General features: G+C 37.6%; 1 protein-coding gene across 1 annotated transcript; it reads right to left on the bottom strand.

Annotated features, from left to right (window-relative positions):
* Positions 1–2528: 2528 nt before the first annotated feature.
* On the bottom strand, positions 2529–20328 carry si:dkeyp-72h1.1 (uncharacterized protein LOC799956 homolog). The gene is made up of 4 exons (XM_056264516.1): positions 20134–20328; positions 15017–15119; positions 5320–5485; positions 2529–3021 (listed from the first exon to the last, which is right to left on the bottom strand). The coding sequence occupies exons 2-4, from the start codon at positions 15101–15103 to the stop codon at positions 2969–2971; spliced, it is 306 nt and encodes a 101-aa protein (XP_056120491.1). The 5' UTR covers positions 15104–15119; positions 20134–20328; the 3' UTR covers positions 2529–2968.

The following is a 20328-nucleotide window of genomic DNA, read 5'->3' on the forward strand; positions in this document are numbered from 1 at the left end:
TGCTATATTTCAGATCAATATATTTGTTTTCCTTAATTTTAATTAACATTATTAATTAACAATGTAACATTATTCTCATCTGAATTATAAATAATTGATTTCTGTATAAAATAATACTACCATTAAAAACACATTCGATTTTCTTTTTTAATCAATGTAGAATGTGTAAGATTAGTGAATCAAGAAATGAAAACCAATGCAATATGATGAATGTCCAAAAGATGGACCCACCCACGTATCTAACTATCTATCTATCTATGTACAATGTAAATGGGGTACAATTTTATTTTGGACCCAACTGACATTCACTTATATAATGTAATATTTGAGGCACAGACATTTATAACTATATGGATACTAGAGTGCACTCATTCAATCTTGCACCTCATTAACAAGTGTACAACCGATGTATACTTAACAGCCAGCCGCTAGAGAATACCTATGCACTGTGATCGATGTGTTAATTAAACTCCCACGTGTCACCAAAAGATGTTGTATCCAGCACTTTGGTCGTGCTCAGTGTCCAAATTCGCTGAGTCATTTTCATTTTCGCATTCAATGAATTGGTAATTTAGAGAAAAGTGAACAAGGGAATCAAGCAGGGAATCAAAGTGAATGAGGGTCCAACTGAAAATGTGTCTCAACTGAAAAAACAAACAAACACCTTTTAATATTGTTGTGAACAATGGGGGGCCTTGGAGTCAAAAAGGCTATTTTTAAGGTAAAAATATGTGGACATTTTTAACTTGAATGTGCAAGGTTTCCTGTGGCAGCCACTTCCAGTAATTTTAGTCGTACAAAAACAGTCCATTGTGCTGCTTGTTGTTGCTATCACATTATTTTCATTTATTATTATAATCACAAACACACTGGTTTGTAGCACAAATAGTTTTGCCATTCACTGCATTTTGTTATTCTTAGTTATTTGCCTTAGCAGCGAATGAATCGGAAGTCACACACATTCACAGGAAATAGCTCACTTCCGCATTGATAAACGAGTGGATAGGAGCCTCCGAGCCTCAGCTTGTGATCCTGATCCTGCCTGCTCTTTAGTGTACTCAAATAACCCCAATAGGAAAGTTTGTCAAGGTGAACTTTGAATGAACAGTATAGCCTTGCTTGAAAGTTTAAAATAAAAATAAAAAATAATCATTTTAACGGCATTCCTAAAATCAGATTTCTTACCGCAGACACTGTTTTTTGCAAACTGTAAGAACGATAACATTATAACAGATTTAAAAATGTTCCAACAGTTAATCAAAAGAATAATAATGATAATAAGTCGGTGTGAACCATCGGCTCCTCTGTTTAAGCAATTAAATGTTTTATCTATTTTCAGCATAAATATCTATCAAACATGTATCTTTATGTACAAATATATGGTTCAAAATCATAGCCTCCCAAAAGTGTTTAATAACTATTTTTTAATTAACTCGGATGTCCATTCATATCCAACCCGACAGGCAATGAATGTTCATCTTCCCTATTATCATACAACTCTTGGTCAATTTTCCATAAAATATAGAGGACCGTCACTTTGGAATACTATTCCTCGTTTTATTAAAACTAGCTCATCTTTGTCAGTATTTAAGTCAAGCATGAAAAAACACTTGTGTGATTGTTCAAATTTCTGTATGTATGTTGTCTTTAATTGTCTGTCATTATTTTGATGATTGCTGTTATTTATTATAATAATTTGGTGTAGTATTAATTGAAAATCCAGAGGGGAGGTTTTACTATAAGCCCTTGGGGGTTTCTTACCTCTCCTGTATAATCCATATGTATTGTTTTTAATATCTTTTTTTTTTGTGGTTGTGCGAAATAAATAAATAAAAATAATAATTAGGAGGAATGAGATGAAAGACAAGTGGGATCTAGCAGACTGCTCAGAGCTGTGGATGCTGTCGAGTTAGAATAACTATTTCTTGTGTCAACACAGCATTCAACTGAAAGAGCCTTTGGTGCTTGACATCCACCCACAAGAAATCAGTGTTGTGTCAAGGCTGGATCCTAAATATGTTCATTTAATGAATCAACAGAGCACAGATATAGAAATAACTGCCTTTAATGCTTAAATTAAGTGATACTGTGCTGCATTCATTCCCATTCCCAGACAGATTATTTATATTTTATGACCAATACTCAAACATCAAAGGAATAGCAGTAGATTTGTAATAGAATACAGTGATTAACAGACTCTGAAGCACCAAAGAGTTTCGCCTAAGGAAAGTAACAGATACATATAATGGGAAAAATAACGAGGGTCCAAACATGTACATAAGAGTAACGTCATTTAAATTGTGACGTACATATAGTGTAAGTACAAATTAATGTCTAAGGCAAAGAAAGCTACATTTACAGCAGCTCTGACGAACACTTGTAAATAAGCAGCAGAGAATGGCAAAGAATATGTGCAAACGTGTATGTCTGGAAAGCGTGTTAAAAAGGAAACCCTATTATATTGTGTGTACGTGTAAACACACGGAGATCTACTGCACATTGTGTAGGGTTTAAAATCTACATAGGCAAAGTAGCCATTATGCACTCTAGTTCATTTACATTTGAAATCCATTTTCACTTAAAGTATGCTGATATACATCAAAGAAGATCCTTTGTATAGGAAGGAATGAAAGACTTTGGTCCAAAGCAAATAAATACGTAAATGAATGCTAATCTATAATTTAGCAGGGATACAGGGTAGGTGACTTCTAACGGGTATCATGGTGTTGTTGTTGGAGATCATTTAAAACTCAATCACTGCAGCTGACTACCACTAGAGTTTGGCACATGAGCTAGTTCAGTTAAGAAGTCTCTCAGGCCTTGGCTCCACCTAGGGGAGTGGAGGTCAACAGGTGGGCGGATCTAGTGTGGATGATAGGCAGACCTAACTGGTGGAGTCTCCCATTCACTCCTGTCCGTAATGAAGACATTCACAGTGATTGGCTGGAGTAGTGCCAACCATTGCCTCTTAGATTTCCGTCCCCGGTCCGACCTCTTTGCTGTCTTCTGTGAGCTTGTCACCTGAAATACAAACACAATATACTCAAACATCCCTGCAAATGCATTCGTATCTGATGCTGCGACAGGGCGAAACACTTTATGAGCAATATCGAATTCCCACATTTTTGCATTTCAAAATGTGTCAAACTGCAATTGAAATATCATTTTAACTTGGACTGCTCTTTAAATGTTTGGGGTCAGTAAGATTTTTATTGATACTTTTATTCAGCAAATACATTAAATTGATCAAAAATGTAAATACATTTATAATGTTACAAATAAATGCTGTTCTTCTGAACTTCAGTCATCAAAAAATTCTGAAAGGACACGTATCACAGTTTCCACAAAAATATTGGATTCATTTTTACTTATTACTTATAATAATTTTAAATATTACTGGAGTAATTATGCTAAAAATTAAGCTTTGCCAGCACAGGAATTTATTTGATTAAATTGTATTTGAAAATATTTAACAATATTTTTATTCTATTTTTAATCAAACAAATGCAGCCATGGTGAGCATAAAGAAACTTCTTTTAAAAGCATTAAAAAAAATCTTACCAACCCCAAACTTTTGGACGGTAGAGTATAAATATTACATAGAGTATAATAACGTTTTAGTGCCATGTTAACCCTTATACGCATATGCATGAAATGTCATTCACACCTCCTTATTTTATTTTTTTAAAGTTAAACATCAACCTTCTTAGTATTCCTCAATCAATTCATTATAAACAATATAACAAGAAAAAATGATATAGGGTTCAATTATATATTTTATATTAAAATAAAATTATATATATAAAATGCATACTTATACAATATAACAAGAAAAGATGTATAGGGTCGCTAATGACCCAAGGTGTGTAACAGTGTAAGTATATTTTTTCTGCACAACAATAATTCAATCTTTGATGACTGAATAAGTGCAAATCACCTTTATTCCACAAGGTGGCAATGTCTGATTCACAATGATGAAGTGACGTTTCGCTTCTAGTTACCGCAGACAGAAAACAAAATAATAGGAAGAATCATCAGCAAAACTTGAAATGGCTCAGCGATTTACAGCAAAGCAAGTACTGAACGCAATCAAATATTAGTGTCACTTTCACGTGATGGTGGATCTGGTGAAGAAGCTGTCCGCAATCAAAAAATATTTATTTTGCAGATGTTGAAAATGATCATTTTGAGAATATGTTTGAGATCGCAAATATGAGTCAGATGCTGCAAATTATCTCTGATGAGGACAGTGATGATGGTATAAAACATCTACTCAAACTGTACCTTTCCAAGCTCCAAAAGGTAAGAAAATATGCTTTATTTTATTCTTCTGTAATTGTTACTCTAATATCAGGAGAGTTTTATGTTATTGCGACAGGTAGAGATCCATCCATGTTAGATTTAGATCCAGGTCGCTAAAAACCTTAATATGTAATAATGATCGTAAAAACATTCCTGCATTTAAGGGTTAAAATAAAATAAAAATCTAAGATCAACATTACATGGATAAAGGTTGCGAGAATAGGCCTTTTAAGACAACTCAAAGTTTTTTAAAAGTAAAGAAAATATTAAAAAGAAATTGAGATTGAAGCTAAAAAACATGATATTAAAGGGATACTCCACTTTTTTTGGAAATAGGCTCATTTTACAACTCCCCCAGAGTTAAACTGTTGAGTTTTACCGTTTTTGAATCCATTCAGCCGATCTCCGGTTCTGGCGGTACCACTTTTAGCATAGCTTAGCATACATCATTGAAGTGGACAAGAACATTAGCATTTCTAAAAAAAAAGGCGTAATGATATGACGCAGCGCCTGAAAATAGGCCACCTTCCGTCAACACAACGGAACTATTTTCAGGCGCTGCGTCATATCATTACGCCTGCTGCTCTCATGGTACGGCAGTGAAGTTTCTTGATTATTACGCAGGAATGAGAGTATAGTTCCTAGCCATATCAGCCTAGAAAATCGCAACTTTACATTTTCCGTCGGTCTTAGTGCACGATGTAACTACAGAAGAGTCAAGTTTTAAATAGGAAAAATATCGAAACTCTTTGGTCTTTTTTTTTTTTTAGAAATGCTAATGGTCTTGTCCACTTCAATGATGTATGCTAAGCTATGCTAAAAGTGGTACCGCCAGAACCGGAGATCGGCTGAATGGATTCAAAAACGGTAAAACTCAACAGTTTAACTCTGGGGGAGTTGTAAAATGAGCCTATTTCCAAAAAAAGTGGAGTATCCCTTTAAGTTGTAGTATTATGAGAACAAAGTTGCGAAAGTAAACTTAACAAAATGTTCTTTTCATGCTTTATATGAGCTTACTTGCAGCCTGGGCCTGTTTGTCTCTGGGGTCGTCTGTAGGGCTCAGATCATCAGGAGGCCAGCGGAGTTCCCCGCTCTCTACCTCCCCGCTCTCAGTGGGCTCGACCACGATGGACGGCAAGCGTTTGGAAAGCTTGGGAAACCTTTCATGGGAGTCTGGGAAGATCTATATCATTGGGTCATAAGAAGCCACATTACATGACAGTGTGTTAAAAATGCATTTTAAAGTCTGAAAGCCCTCAAAATGACCTGACAGTTTTCATGAAACAGCACAATTTGATATACTTATTGTATTCAAGATCTGGGGATCTCTCTAAACTAAACCATCCAGTTGGAAGCAGTAGTTCTAACTTTAGCATAAACTTGACAAAACTTAAATTTGTGCTTAAAATAATTTTCTTTTGTTAAAATGGGTTTAAGAAAAATCAAATGTTACGCTTTATTTCAATATTCCACTAACGTTTAATCCAGAAGGGAAGGGAGCACTGTGTATTTGTGAGAGTGCATCCAGTTTTGTGCAAGAGAGAAGGAAATTTGCATGCGAGCACAGAGAATCGTGCGTTACAATAATGCTCTCTTGATATTTGTCATTAAAATAATGCCATACCCAACAGACATTCCACTGACTAGAAGTAACATACACTCACCGGCCACTTTATTAGGTACCCCATGCTAGTAACGGGTTGGACCCCCTTTTGCCTTCAGAACTGCCTCAATTCTTCGTGGCATAGATTCAACAAGGTGCTGGAAGCATTCCTCAGGGAGTTTGGTCCATATTGACATGATGGCATCACACAGTTGCCGCAGATTTGTCGGCTGCACATCTATGATGCGAATCTCCCGTTCCACCACATCCCAAAGATGCTCTATTGGGTTGAGATCTGGTGACTGTGGAGGCCATTTTAGTACAGTGAACTCATTGTCATGTTCAAGAAACCAATTTGAAATGATTAGAGCTTTGTGACATGGTGGAAGTAGCCATCAGAGGATGGGTACATGGTGGCCATAAAGGGATGGACATGGTCAGAAACAATGCTCAGGTAGGCCGTGGCATTTAAACGATGCCCAATTGGCACTAAGGGGCCTAAAGTGTGCCAGGAAAACATCCCCCACACTATTACACCACCACCACCAGCCTGCACAGTGGTAACAAGGCATGATGGTTCCATGTTCTCATTCTGTTTACGCCAAATTCTGACTCTAACATCTGAATGTCTCAACAGAAATCGAGACTCATCAGACCAGGCAACATTTTTCCAGTCTTCAACTGTTCAATTTTGGTGAGCTCTTGCAAATTGTAGCCTCTTTTTCCTATTTGTAGTGGAGATGAGTGGTACCCGGTGGAGTCTTCTGCTGTTGTAGCCCATCCGCTTCAAGGTTGTGCGTGTTGTGGCTTCACAAATGCTTTGCTGCATACCTCGGTTGTAACGAGTGGTTATTTCAGTCACTGTTGCCCTTCTATCAGCTCGAACCAGTCTGGCCATTCTCCTCTGACCTCTGGCATCAACAAGGCATTTCCGCCCACAGAACTGCCGCTCACTGGATGTTTTTTCTTTTTCGGACCATTCTCTGTAAACCCTAGAGATGGTTGTGCGTGAAAATCCCAGTAGATTAGCAGTTTCTGAAATACTCAGACCAGCCCTTCTGGCACCAACAATCATGCCACATTCAAAGTCACTCAAATCACCTTTCTTCCCCATACTGATGCTCGGTTTGAACTGCAGGAGATTGTCTTGACCATGTCTACATGCCTAAATGCACTGAGTTGCCGCCATGTGATTGGCTGCTTAGAAATTAAGTGTTAACGAGCAGTTGGACAGGTGTACCTAATAAAGTGGCCGGTGAGTGTATATAGCTTATACTTACCGGAACCCTAATCCTACCCTAACAGTCTAAAGCTCTAATGAGAGGTAGTTGACATGTAGTTGCAAAGTTACTTATAGTTAGCAGAATATCTAAAGTGGGCCATCGAAATAAAGTGTTACTAAATTAAATAATTTATGATATTATCTAAACTTTTTAAAGTAAATTTATTGTTGTTTTATGTATGCTTAGAAAAATGTACTGGCAAAAGTACAATTAAAAAGTTTTCAGTGCATTCCCATTAGGGCTGCCCGATTTAGGGAAAATGACATATTGCGATTATTGAGGTCAATATTGTGATTGCGATATAATAAACAAATGGTTTCATGAGTCAACTTGCTTGGTTCTCAAGGAAAATGTACACACAGATTAGTGATAATGCTGAAATGTGTATTTCTCAACTCAAACTATAGCAACAACAACTTAATGCACAGTGTTGTCAAATAAAAATAATATTTTTTACTAAATGAAATAATGACATCTTTGCATTACTACAAACTTGTTATTGTCTCAATACTAGTACACAAAGTTTAGTGACAACATGTTATAATTTGTACATGGTACAATGACTGGTAGGCTACTGTTTTTATTATTGCTTGACACAAATTTCACGATTTCAATTCAAATCTTGTGATTTGATTCCGATCTTGATTCAATATCGATTAATTTGGATAAATATTAGCTACAGTAGATACATGTAAAAAAAAAATATCTCACCTAATGCTGTGAACATACAGAGAGCCCTGTCAGCTGGTATTATTATTAAAGGTTAAAAATAACAAAGCGTGAATATGAGACGCAGAACCCAAGGCGTCATACAGGTGACCCGCGTCTAAATCCAACGCGCATGGCATCCTTTAGCATCAATATGAGACGCAGAACCCAAGGCGTCATACAGGTGACGCGCGTCTAAATCCAACGCACATGGCATTGTTTAGCGTGAATATGAGACGCAGAACCCAAGGCGTCATACAGGTGACACTCGTCTAAATCCAACACACATGGCATCGTTTAGCATCAATATGAGACGCAGAACCCAAGGCGTCATACAGGTGACACTCGTCTAAATCCGACGCACATGGCATCGTTTAGCGTCAATATGAGACGCAGATCCCAAGGCGTCATACAGGTGACGCTCGTCTAAATCCAACGCACATGGCATCGTTTAGCATCAATATGAGACGCAGAACCCAAGGCGTCATACAGGTGACGCTCGTCTAAATCCAACGCACATGGCATCGTTTAGCATCAATATGAGACGCAGAACCCAAGGCGTCATACAGGTGACACTCGTCTAAATCCAACGCACATGGCATCGTTTAGCGTGAATATGAGACGCAGATCCCAAGGCGTCATACAGGTGACGCTCGTCTAAATCCAACGCACATGGCATCGTTTAGCGTGAATATGAGACGCAGATCCCAAGGCGTCATAACCGTACCCTACCCCAGACCTAAACCTACCCATAACAGTGCGTGTTATATTGACGCTAAAGGATGCCATGTGCGTAAGATTTCGACGAAATGTCATATGGCGTCACCTATATGACGCCAAAGGATGAGAATGCGTTGGATAAAACTGCAAATTTTAGAGTGGCCTTTTATTGTGGCCAGCCTAAGGCACACCTGTGCAATAATCATGCTGTGTCTTGATATGCCTCACCTGTGAGGTGGATGGATTATCTCGGCAAAGGAGAAGTGCTCACTAACACAGATTTAGACCGATTTGTGAACAATATTTGAGAGAAATAGGCCTTTTGTGTACATAGAAAAAGTCTAACATCTTTGAGTTCAGCTCATGAAAAATGGGGGCAAAAAACAAAAGTGTTGCGTTTATAATTTTTGTCAGTGTGTAATTTGTCTAGCCAACTAACGTGCTATCAAATGGCTTTCCTGATGTAAATGTAACGTTATGTGACATTGTTCTCCAGCTGTTTTATTGACCTCTTTCCGCGGTTGAAAAACACTGATTGATCGATATTATGTACGAGGCATAAACATTTCAGTAAGTTGTACTGTATCTTTCAACACACATATTGTTCATTCGTGTTTATTTACTATTAACTAGTAAAGAGTAAGAGATGTACGGTTTATGACCACGATCTGTCACGTCACATTTACAAGCGCCAAAACACTATTGTTTGAATTTCGTAATAAAAACGAATAAGCCCTGCTCTCTCTGCTCAGTGTCGTTTATCTTGTAGCCAAAATATCGCCATATAACAGAGGTAGATTTTTGTTCTGGCCACCAGTTCAGTGTCCGCCTGCTCGACATCCATCTTCACCTGTTCTCCTCGCTGCACACCGGAAAAAGTCACGACGTGAGCATACGTGCCACACGTGCCACTGCCTCAACTGAAACTGACTGGTCTTCTTTTTATTAGCGGTGTAGAAAATGGACAAACAGCTCTCAGAGGAAATGGGTTGTCATGTCCCCACATACATTTATTTATTTCATAAAATCGCAGCATTTTGCGTCATATAAACGCATAGGCGTGACATTGCGATTGCGATATGATTAACCGTGCAGCACTAATTCCCATCATAAGCAATCAGAGAGGAGAATGAAATCTGTTTTTTGTGGACAATCACTTATGAGTAAATATATGATTACAAAAGCTTCCCCCAAGCAGTTTCATCCAAAAAAAAAAAATCCTTAATGGATTTCTTTTAATGAGGTGTTTGGCATTCACCTCAAGGCCTTGTGTGAGTTCTATTGCTATAATGCAGGCTTGTTTGGAGTTCATGAGTGCAGGATGTGACTCGTGTTGTGTAGATGCAGTGAAGTGTGAACAAGAGCATCTTGAGTGTGTATCTGTGTGTCTGCAACATGTCGGGTATCAAGTCTAAAAGCATCTGTACCAACTGTGGAAAAGGGTGTGTACTGCCATGTTGGTTTACACAGCACATAAAGAGCTTACATGACAGAGTGAATGACAGATTCAGACAGGGTTCATTCAGCTAGCATATAGTGCCACTGCTTATCCTGTGGTAAAGAACGGGTTATGATGATCGTTTCCTGAAAAGATTGTGACCTTTTGAGTCTCTCTTGAGTGTCTGAGAGGAATCTGAATTCATCCAGCATCAGGCTGTATGAACGAGCATGCATCCGATTGGCTTTTCGTAGCGATGTAAGCTAAATAAAAGGGACTTCAATCAGGCTGAAATGATGGAGCTCAAAATAGATCCACGGAGACCCGTCATCTATCCAGGAACTAGAAAAACACTCAGTATGTCTGCGTGACTATGACTTAAAATATAACCTATTATTTACCTGGCTCTAATGGAATACTGGATTTTGATTTGTCAATCATGGTATTTAATGCTCAAATATTTCTGTAAAATGCTGCTTAATGGCCGCTCCACAACAAAAATAAAGGTCCTTTATTGGCATTAATGGTTTCATGAAGTACCTTTAACATCCATGGAAACTTTCCACTGCACAAAAGGTTCTTTATCGTGGAAAAAGGTTCTTTAGATTATTAGAATGTTATTTACTCAAGTTATTTTAAGAACTATTCACTGAAAGATTCTTTGGGGATCCCAAAATGGTTCTTCTATGGCATCACTGCGAAAACCTTTTTTGGAACCTTTTTTAAAAGTGTAGTTTCAATAACCGTTCTAATTCTATGAGAATAGCAACGTCCACACCCCAGCTTTGACAATGCATTCCTTTAATTCATCTAAGAGGTCATGCCGTGACGTATCATTCTTCTATTGGTCACGCATTTTCAACATTCGCATGAGCTTATTTTTCATTCGCATATGTACGAATTGAAGTCAATGGAATGAAAAGTGTTGTGTGACCTTTGCCGCCTTTATTGTTTTAGTTATCGTTATTGGTGTAAACAGGCCATAACTGTATATTTTATTATTGTCAACATATCAATGCTCTCTCTTTTTTCATTCCACCGCAAGTAATTATTGCTCACTGAGATGCCATCTTGAGAATCACAACAGAAGACTTCAGTATTATTTATGGAGAACGTAAACCTTCTGGTAGATGTCTAGAGAACTTTGGAGTCCCCAGTTAAAGCTAAAAAACAAAAACATCCCTAAGCAAAGCTAGGAACAACGAATCCGAGATTTAAAGAGCTGTATGAGAGAGAACATAAACGTAGTGTCTGTTTGTACTTTGTACTAAATGCAAATAGCCCTTCTTGTTTGCAAAAGCTATTGCATCTATTGCTATTTGTACTTCAATAGTCTCTGCTGAACTGAAAATGTTTTTCATTGAAAATATGTTAGCTAACAAGTCCATAAAAAGTAACATGGATTGCAGAATAAATTACATTTCTTATTTAATATAAATCAAGATTATATTAAAATGAATTAAATTGCCATTGTTGCTAGAACAATTGTTTTCTATATTTATTTAACTATATTTCTTAGCAGAACACTAAGCTAATATATATGTAAGATAATAAATTACTTTATTTAAAATAACCCAAATCCAGTATTGGGGAAAGCCATTTTTAAAAGTAATGAGTTACAATATTGCAGTACTCCCTAAAAGGTAACTAATTGCATTACTTACTTTTTATAAGTTACTTTTTAAGTATTACATTACTTTTGCGTTTCTTTTCTCACCTGGGCTGAGATACTATATATACAAATATACGTTATAACAAAAACAAAACAAAACAAAAATTCTATTTTTGGCAAATTTGGGCATTTTACACCAAAAGTTAAATGAATAAACCTCTGGCTAAAGGAAAAGGGTTGAATCAGATTATCAAAGGTCAGCAGCAAAGACTTTGGCTAATAAAGAGAGATTAAATACATAAATTATATCTGTGATATTTAAAATAATATTTTGCATAATATTCTGAGTTTGCATTGCAGTAAATTCCTGCTCACATTGGCTAATAAAGTGAGATTAAATACGGTTAAAAACGGTGGTTTCCAAACTCTTTATAGTGGCTTACCCCTGAGGCATTTAACATCATTCTGCATAGAGACAGAGCGCAACGCGTCATAATCTGAAGACCACGCCCACCGGGGGGAAAACAATCCAACCGTCTCCATTGACTTTGCATTGCGAGAGGCTGCCTCCTTGTCATTTATGACTTAAGACAGAAAAATGCCTAAAAGCTGCTGTGTGACAAGGTGTACAGCAAACAAGCTAAAAAACCCAGAAATACATTTTTATAAGCTTCCGAACCGTAAAAGCCAGCCTTTAAAGGCACACTATGCAGAAATTCTATTTTTGTCAAACAGCGACCCCTAGAGTCGCTGTGGAGTACTTGTATTTAACGTTACTGTCGTAAATGCCACTCACGCAGAGCGTCTGCCATAGACTGGTCTCTGCACTCACAGCCTGATACCCCTTTGAAGCTGTTATATTAAGGTACAAATCTTGCATAGTGTGCCTTTAAATAAGAGATCTAGCGCTAAAATGTGTTTTTGAACTCAACCTGAGCGCTCGCTGCTATCAGTGTCATGGATACATACATAGTGTCTCTTGTGGCGGCGCGCACGCAGTCTTCACTCGGACACGCTCTTCAATCCATCGCCGTTGCAGAGACTCTCTATTCATTCCGGTGAAATCACAAAATAAAATGCACACAAACTTAGAAAGATTTACTTACTAGTCCATCAACAAGATCGCCAGTTCAGCATCACTGTTGCATCCAGTGCTGCTTTTTAGCTCGCGCCAACGAGTGAAAGCCCGACCGAGTGGGACTCTTGTCCGGTTCCTCACGCGGTCAGATTCTCTTTTTTCCTAGTCTCTTCCGACCGCGTTTTCTTTGCTTTTTCCATCGTCGAGTATCACGTCTGAAATGCGCGCAAGTGTCTTCGTGCTTCAAATGTTGTTGTTGATGTGTGTGACGTCGTTGTTGATGTGTGTGACGTCGTTGCCGTAAAGCATGTCGTGATTCTCGCGAGATTTGTCGGGGGCGCTCCTCTCAAACTTGCATTGCTGGTTTTTCCAGCGGCGTCCCCCCCCCCAAGCTTTACTACCAGGATGATTCGCCCTACTCTGAGTTTGTTTACCACCGAAATTACTTTGAAGCTGTTATATTAAGGTACAATTCTTGCATAGTGTGCCTTTAAGGAGACAAAAGTGGATACAGGCAATAAGACGTGAAGCATCAGCAGGAAGAATGGGTAATTATGGGATCCTGACACTCAGTATGTCTACGTGTGCAGTAAACAATATTTTTTTGGGGTTGACAGCTTATAAAAATTTATTTCTGGGTTATTTAGCTTGTTTGCTGTACACCTTGTCACATAGTAGCTTTTAGACATTGTTTTGTTTTTTGTTATAAGTCATAAATGACAAGGAGGCAGCCTCTCACAATGCAAAGTCAATGGAGAAGGTTGGATTGTCCCCCCCCCCCCCCCCCCCCCCGGTGTGGGCGTGGCCTAAATACACTGTCTCTATACCTTTCTTCGACTTCGACTGATTTTCCAGTGGATTTTTTTACCTTTATAAATAAACAGTGTTTTAAATAAAAGATGTTCAGTAGAGAAATATGCAATGATGGTAAAAGTAAAACTTTTGAATATTAAACTAAAACCGCATGTAGGTGGCAGTAAACATTTCAGTAAGTTGTACTGTATCTTTCAACACACATATTGTTCATTCGTGTTTATTCACTATTAACTAGTAAAGAGTAAGAGATATACGGTTTATGACCACGATCTGTCACGTCACATTTACAAGTGCCAAAACGCTATTGTTTGAATTTCGTAATAAAAACGAATAAGCCATAAGTGAGTGAGTGAGTTATTCATTAATTCAGTAAGGAAGTGAGCAAGTGGCTATATTTATGAATGGGTCATTGAATCATTGACTCTCGCGACTCGTTCAAAGACGCAGATTTGATCACAAAACACTGGTCTGTGTTGCAGTTCTTCTGTGGCTTTTGTTGAAACTATTATTTCGCTGCAAAATAGAGCAAACAATACTGACAATGATACAGTTTAAAACATCACTTAATATTACCCTTTTGTTTGTTGAACTGTAGTATAAAATGTCAAATGTGCAATCGTGGATATTTCACCAATCAAGAGCTCACAGGGTATGTGTCTTTATTTAAGAGAGTTTGAGTCTTAAATCGATCTCTATTCACTCTGTGTGCTTCATGCTAGTAAGAGCTAAATCTCTACTTTTACAAAGGTATATAGTCAAGAACGGCAGCAATGTAGTGTGATTTGCTAAGGCTGAATACTCTGCATGCAACCTATCATATGCGCGCTGCTTGTGTGGATGCAGTCAGTTTTGACTGCAAAAGATGAGCTAATTTGATTGGATGTCATGTATTTGACCTTTTACGGCATTTTGCCTGTTGGAAATACATACTTGGTTTGAAATGTTATTTTAAGGTGGGGTAGCATTTTGATCGCATTCCCCCTCTCTCACCTCACGTACCCCAGGGATATGCGTTCCCCGTTTTAGAAACCACTGGTCGAGAACTACAATAACCATCATGTTAACACAGCACACACAACACCTCCGCGTCCAATTTCTCTCAACATGGGGACAGGAGAAATTGGAAAATGTAAACGGGAAAAAGTAACTTGCATTACTAATTTGAAAGAGCAACTCAGATATTTTGAAGTAAATTTAAAAAGTAATGCGTTAATTACTTGAATATGTAATCTGATTATGTAACTCGCATTACTTGTAATTTGTTACCCCCAAAACTGATCAAATCAATATTTCATGTCCATCCAGTTCCTTTTTCTTTCTTTTTTTTGGCAAATAGCAATTTAATGTACTGTCGCTATCGCAAATTGCATTTTGCATTTTTTTAGCCTTGTTCCTCTGACTTGAATAAAATAATTGATATGAATCTCAAGAGAGATCCAAAGGAGTGCAAGCCCACCTGTAAAGAGATGTTCTGTTCCTCAGATGCACCGCTCACATTGTAGTCTCCTACCGCAGAGTCACAGCTGTTCATCACATCCGTCATAGTGAGACACTTTAACCTACAAGTCAAGAGGAAGTACATTTAGAATCTCATAGGCACAGCGTCGCTCGGTCCACTCATTTGCCTGTGAATGAGGGGGAGACTGATTCAGACGAGCCACCTGCAATAACCACAGCTGGGTTATTTTCTCATCTATGAAAAGATCCTGCCAAAGCCATCCAGCCAATCCATGTGCACCTACCATGATTTTATGCAGAGCAAGTCTGTACATAGTTTGTTATTCAAATCAACTCTTCCACCATTTAAACTAAAATCAAGAGCAAGGATAGAAATAATAGCAAGGCTGTTCTCCGATTCATTCTAAATGCAAAACTCATCTAGGAGATACAAATTGCATGGTGCTGATCATCCAATTGTGAGAAGTGGGCTATATGAAATGATTACATTTTGGTTCTATGTTACAATCTCAGATCAAAAGGTTTGTTTAAGTTTAAAGAACCAATACATTTTGTATCCTTGAGGTAAACATCATAAACATTTCAAAACTTACTCTGTAAAACGTTTATTGGCAGTTATACTATATAAAATGACTTTTGTTTAATGTAACCTAAAGTAGTTAGGTTGGTTCAGACATTATATAATATCTTTAACTTCAGTAAATTCATGTTAATAATGTAACCACATAAAAGTGCATTTTTAGGTTATCTATTATTAGGTTATTTGTATCTGATTGGTAAAGCAGCATTCTGCACAGTGCTATTTTTATATACTATTATATTAATTATTAATATTTTGAATTATTTTTATATTTTCATTTTAAATTTATTTTAAATGTAGTCCTCCACTTTAGACTTGTTTTATTTCAGCTAGTTGCTAAGGCAACATATATATATTTACTTGTTTTAAGTTTTCATCTCATATTGATTTTATTTTTAAGAATAGGAACACTGGTTCCAGACTGTGGTCTGACAGACACTCTTACACCAGTGTATGGCGACAAGTGACAATATTTATGAGTATAATTTATTATTCACTCAAATGATTCATTCAAAAACACTGATTCAATCAGGAACAATGCAACTGGCTGTCTTTATGAACAAAAAATTCATTGAATCATTCACTCGATTCATTCAGGAGCAAAACATGGGTTGCTCAAAAACAAGCAACAACTCTGCTGTGGCCTCGTTTGGAAACATTTTGTTAGCGGAGCATTCATATTGCATCTAAAACAAGATGCGGGGTTGTTTATTAAGAATTATTATGACAGCACTCTTGCTCGTGAGATACTGATTAAATAATACACAGGACAGTCATATTTACACATGAGTACAGTTGGCTTGCATAATCTGTCTGCCACATGATTTGATGGTCTGATGTAATGTGGAGCAGCTGGTGGTCCTCAGCCCTCCGCATGGCACATGTGCACACCGTCCTGTGTGAATGACGAAGGCAGGGTGACTAATATGGACATTTACCATGAAAACATGATTTAGCACCATCAGCACATGGTATTTGTTTGCTAAAGAATGGGGTTTTATTCGTTAGTTTGTTGTAGTTTAGTCTCATAGTGTTTGAACAATTTATCCTGTCATGTAAACCTTTGCTTATTATACTGTAATTTATTATACTGCATCAAAGGTGTGCATGTATACAATGCTGCTCGTTCACTATATTGCACATGCACCGTCCCAAAACAAAGCTAATCCTAATCATTTGCATGGATAAAACCAGTATCCAGGCTTAGCTGATCTGAGATAAGACCGTGAAAAGACCACAATGATACTTTGCATGCTTTGATGCAATGAGAAACATCCATGCTCTACACACAGTTGACAGATGAAATAGTCATTTACTACAGATCAGCCACTTTAAAGATATTTTTGTTTTATCTGAGAAACCTCAATAGAGACTAGAGAGGTTATTATACTGCCATTCATTATCATTTTTAGTTTACCCTTGATTCCATTTGGGAAGTGGGTGACTCAACTGAATCAAAGGACAAGGGATACTGTGGAAAAAGTGAGGGTGCAGATAAAAGAAAGCAGCAATGAGCAGTACTATAAAAGAAAAAGGATTAAAGGACAGTGAAAATGAAACGAAGAAATTAACTGTTTGGACCAAAGAACGGCACCTATATGCCTGATAAAACAGACCCTCAAGCTACAATCTTACACACGGCTGAAATCACAGCAGTTCAAAGAGTGACCATTGCAAATCATCCCAAGATAAATAAATAAATAATCTGAATCCATTCAGATTAATTAGCGCCACACAGATGCTGGATGGCAGACAGAAAAAGAAACTAAGCGGTTTATGTTCTCTGCCTTTAATGTTGGTTGAAAATGGACTGATTATTCATGCCGCTGTTATGTTAATGGTGACCAGCACAAATACAGCTCACTCCCCTGACCCTTGTTAGCATACAGGCTGTTTCATTGGTGAAAGTGAACGGCAAAGACAAAAGGGACTTGAGTAAGGGATCAAAGGGCTGTGCGTGTGCTTGGTGCCATTTATAGTGAGACAAAGAAGACTGGCTTTGTAGGCGGCCGCACAAAGACTTCATATTATCATCAAAATATTTTCGGACGGGTGCAGGTGTTATAAAGAAAACCCCATGCTCAAAAAAAAAGTGCATGGTGACTTTTCTACCAATTAAAGGTGTCTCGCTGTGAGTCGCTCTGTGTTTCTGTGAAAAATAGAGATGGCATCTGAATAATTTAATAGGACTGGGTGCAACGACAGACCTCACCCCCTTCCTGGTGACATGGAAAAATCTAGGCAAATGACCGATACTGAACTGCAGTCAGCTCGGATCAATAGCAAAACTCTCGTTACCATCACAAACCACTCACACATGAATTAAACATGTAAAATACCACACTAGCTTTAACATAATTGACTGTTGAGCACATTACACAATTCTGTGACATCATTTACTCACCCTCATGTTTTTCCAAACCCATAAAGCTTTATTTCTTCTGTGCAACACTAAAGAAGACCCTCGGTCACTATTCACTTATTCATTTTTGTATTTTTTATCAAAGTAGTACAAGCTTATTCTTGCAAGTGAAAACACAGAATTAACTATTAAGGTAAGAGAGATCTTCCCATACTGAGAGTTACGACTAAAGGCACGTTGTTATTCACTGTTCATGGAGGCTTGTTTTTAAAATTAAAAACATCTATCTCTTTATTTCTCATAACTGTGAAATCACCATTTTTATTTTTTATTCCGTGACAGAAAAACAAGCTTCCATACAATATAGCTGTCAGGAGTATGTTTTGTTGCATTGTGTTTGTTCCTGTGTACGTTTACACGACAACGATGTGCTTAAAACAGATACGTTTTTCCTTTGAGTTGTCCGCGTACACACGACACCATTGTCAAAACGATCCCCATTCACACGGATCCGTGAAAAGGACCAAAAACGCTGTATTCTGCTGCCAGACCATAAGATAGCGATGAAACACTAGACTGAACACGTAATACACATGTGCATGATTCGCGTTTTGTTTTTTTTACACGGAGACCGTTTTCAAAAACTTGTACTTTGAAACCCGTTTTCAAAAGTTTGCGTTTTCAGGCACCCAAAAAGTTGTTGTCGTACAAACGAACAGCCAAAACGCATAAAACCTTTAACGTTTTTAGTTGAAAACTGTGTCATGTAAACAGCAGCTTAACCTAGTTTCTAGTCTGTGTCACTTTCATTCAGTTCACCTGTTGCTCGTTAATTAACTCATTGGTTCCCTCATTTATTTCTGGTATAAGTACTCCCTGTTTTCTTCAGTTCTTGGTCCTGTCTCGTCTATGTTGAAGTGGTTGTGTTCTGAGTTTCCCCTGCCTGTTTCTTGAGTGTTTGGATTAAAAGACTATTTCCTGGAATTCTCCTTTGTTGTGCGCTTCCTTGCAACAGCCATCTGTGACGATAGCAAGGCCCAAGTGCCTTTTAAAATTGATAAAAATATTAAGAACACAAATTATTTTTATTTTTATTGACCGTTTATGACTGAAATTACCATTCCAAATGACCAGCTGCCAAAATACCATTCCTCCACTAGAATAACTTGCATAACAGAACATTGCTACGCAACAAATTAATGATCCAAGTATCAATATACAAATAAATGTGATTTGAATTTAATTGAATGTGAATTGAAATATCGTGCACAATTATTGACCAATAAGCATCCAGACCGGAACTCTCCGTTGTTAGACAGAGTATGAGATAAGACTATAAAAAGGTAATTTAAAAAGATTATGGTACTGATTTGATTTCAGGGATACTTGTGTAATGTGTAATCAGTAACGTAACACCATAAATGGAAGAAAGAATAGGCTACAGTACGGGTTTAGAACGGCATGAGTGTGAGTGAATGATGACAGAACACTCTTAACAATAAGGGTTCTTGTGGCATCTGTGGTTCCAGGAAGAACCATGGAAACTTTCCATTGCACGAAAGGTTATTTAAAGTTAAAAAGGTTCTTTAGATTATTAAAATGTTCTTCACACACACACACACACACACACACATTTTATTTTAAGAACTATTCCCTGAGAGGTTATTAGGGAACCTAAAATGTTGATTTTTTTTAGATACACGTAAAGTGTATGCTATTCCTTTAAAATCAGAATGCATATGCTAAAGCAGTTGCTGGTAGCCTAACAAGATACTAAATCTAAATGCATTATGGTAATAGAAATAAAAGTAGTAGCCTGCATTTGACAGTTACTTTTCATTAGAACACGCAATTGGTGACAGAATAACACTGACATGAATTACAAGAATCAAGAACTGCGGGTTTTCGTTTCGTTCTTTAAAATATTGCGTAAGCGTAACCTCAGAGACTTGCTTTCAATAGTAGGCAATATCAATTTGATCAATCGCACAAGGCAATGCATCTTTCTCAAAACACGAAAATATCTCACATATCATGCAGTTAACCTGGACCACTTCATGCTGATGAATCCTTTGAGTGTTCCTCAAGCTCCTCAAGCTTTGAGTGTTTCTGAGTTCAAGCTCAAGCGCACATTGGTCACGGCATTTGTACGGCTGATGTGTAAAGTGCTTACCTGTAGCCTTCAGAAGTGTTGTCCCTCCGTGTAAAGCTCGTGACTGTTCTTTCCAGTGGATGTGTGTGTGTGCTAGACTCACTCAAGACAGATTCTCCCAGACTGAAGCGCTGCTTCTGTTACCTCAGAGCGCGCGACTGAGATAGCGACTGTAATTTCACGCGCACTCACCCAAGTCACAAGAGCACGACTGTG

The sequence above is a fragment of the Rhinichthys klamathensis genome, unplaced genomic scaffold (assembly GCF_029890125.1).
Source record: "Rhinichthys klamathensis goyatoka isolate OS25496 unplaced genomic scaffold, OSU_Roscu_1.1 h1tg000221l_1, whole genome shotgun sequence".
NCBI lineage: Eukaryota > Metazoa > Chordata > Actinopteri > Cypriniformes > Leuciscidae > Rhinichthys > Rhinichthys klamathensis.

Coding starts and splice junctions, on each gene's coding strand:
- si:dkeyp-72h1.1 (XM_056264516.1), bottom strand. CDS start 15,103: ATGACGGATGTGATGAACAGCTGTGACTCTGCGGTAGGAGACTACAAT. Junction 5,486..15,016: donor AACAGAACATCTCTTTACAG/GTGGGCTTGCAC, acceptor CCAATGATATAG/ATCTTCCCAGACTCCCATGA. Junction 3,022..5,319: donor CAAACAGGCCCAGGCTGCAA/GTAAGCTCATAT, acceptor TTTGTATTTCAG/GTGACAAGCTCACAGAAGAC.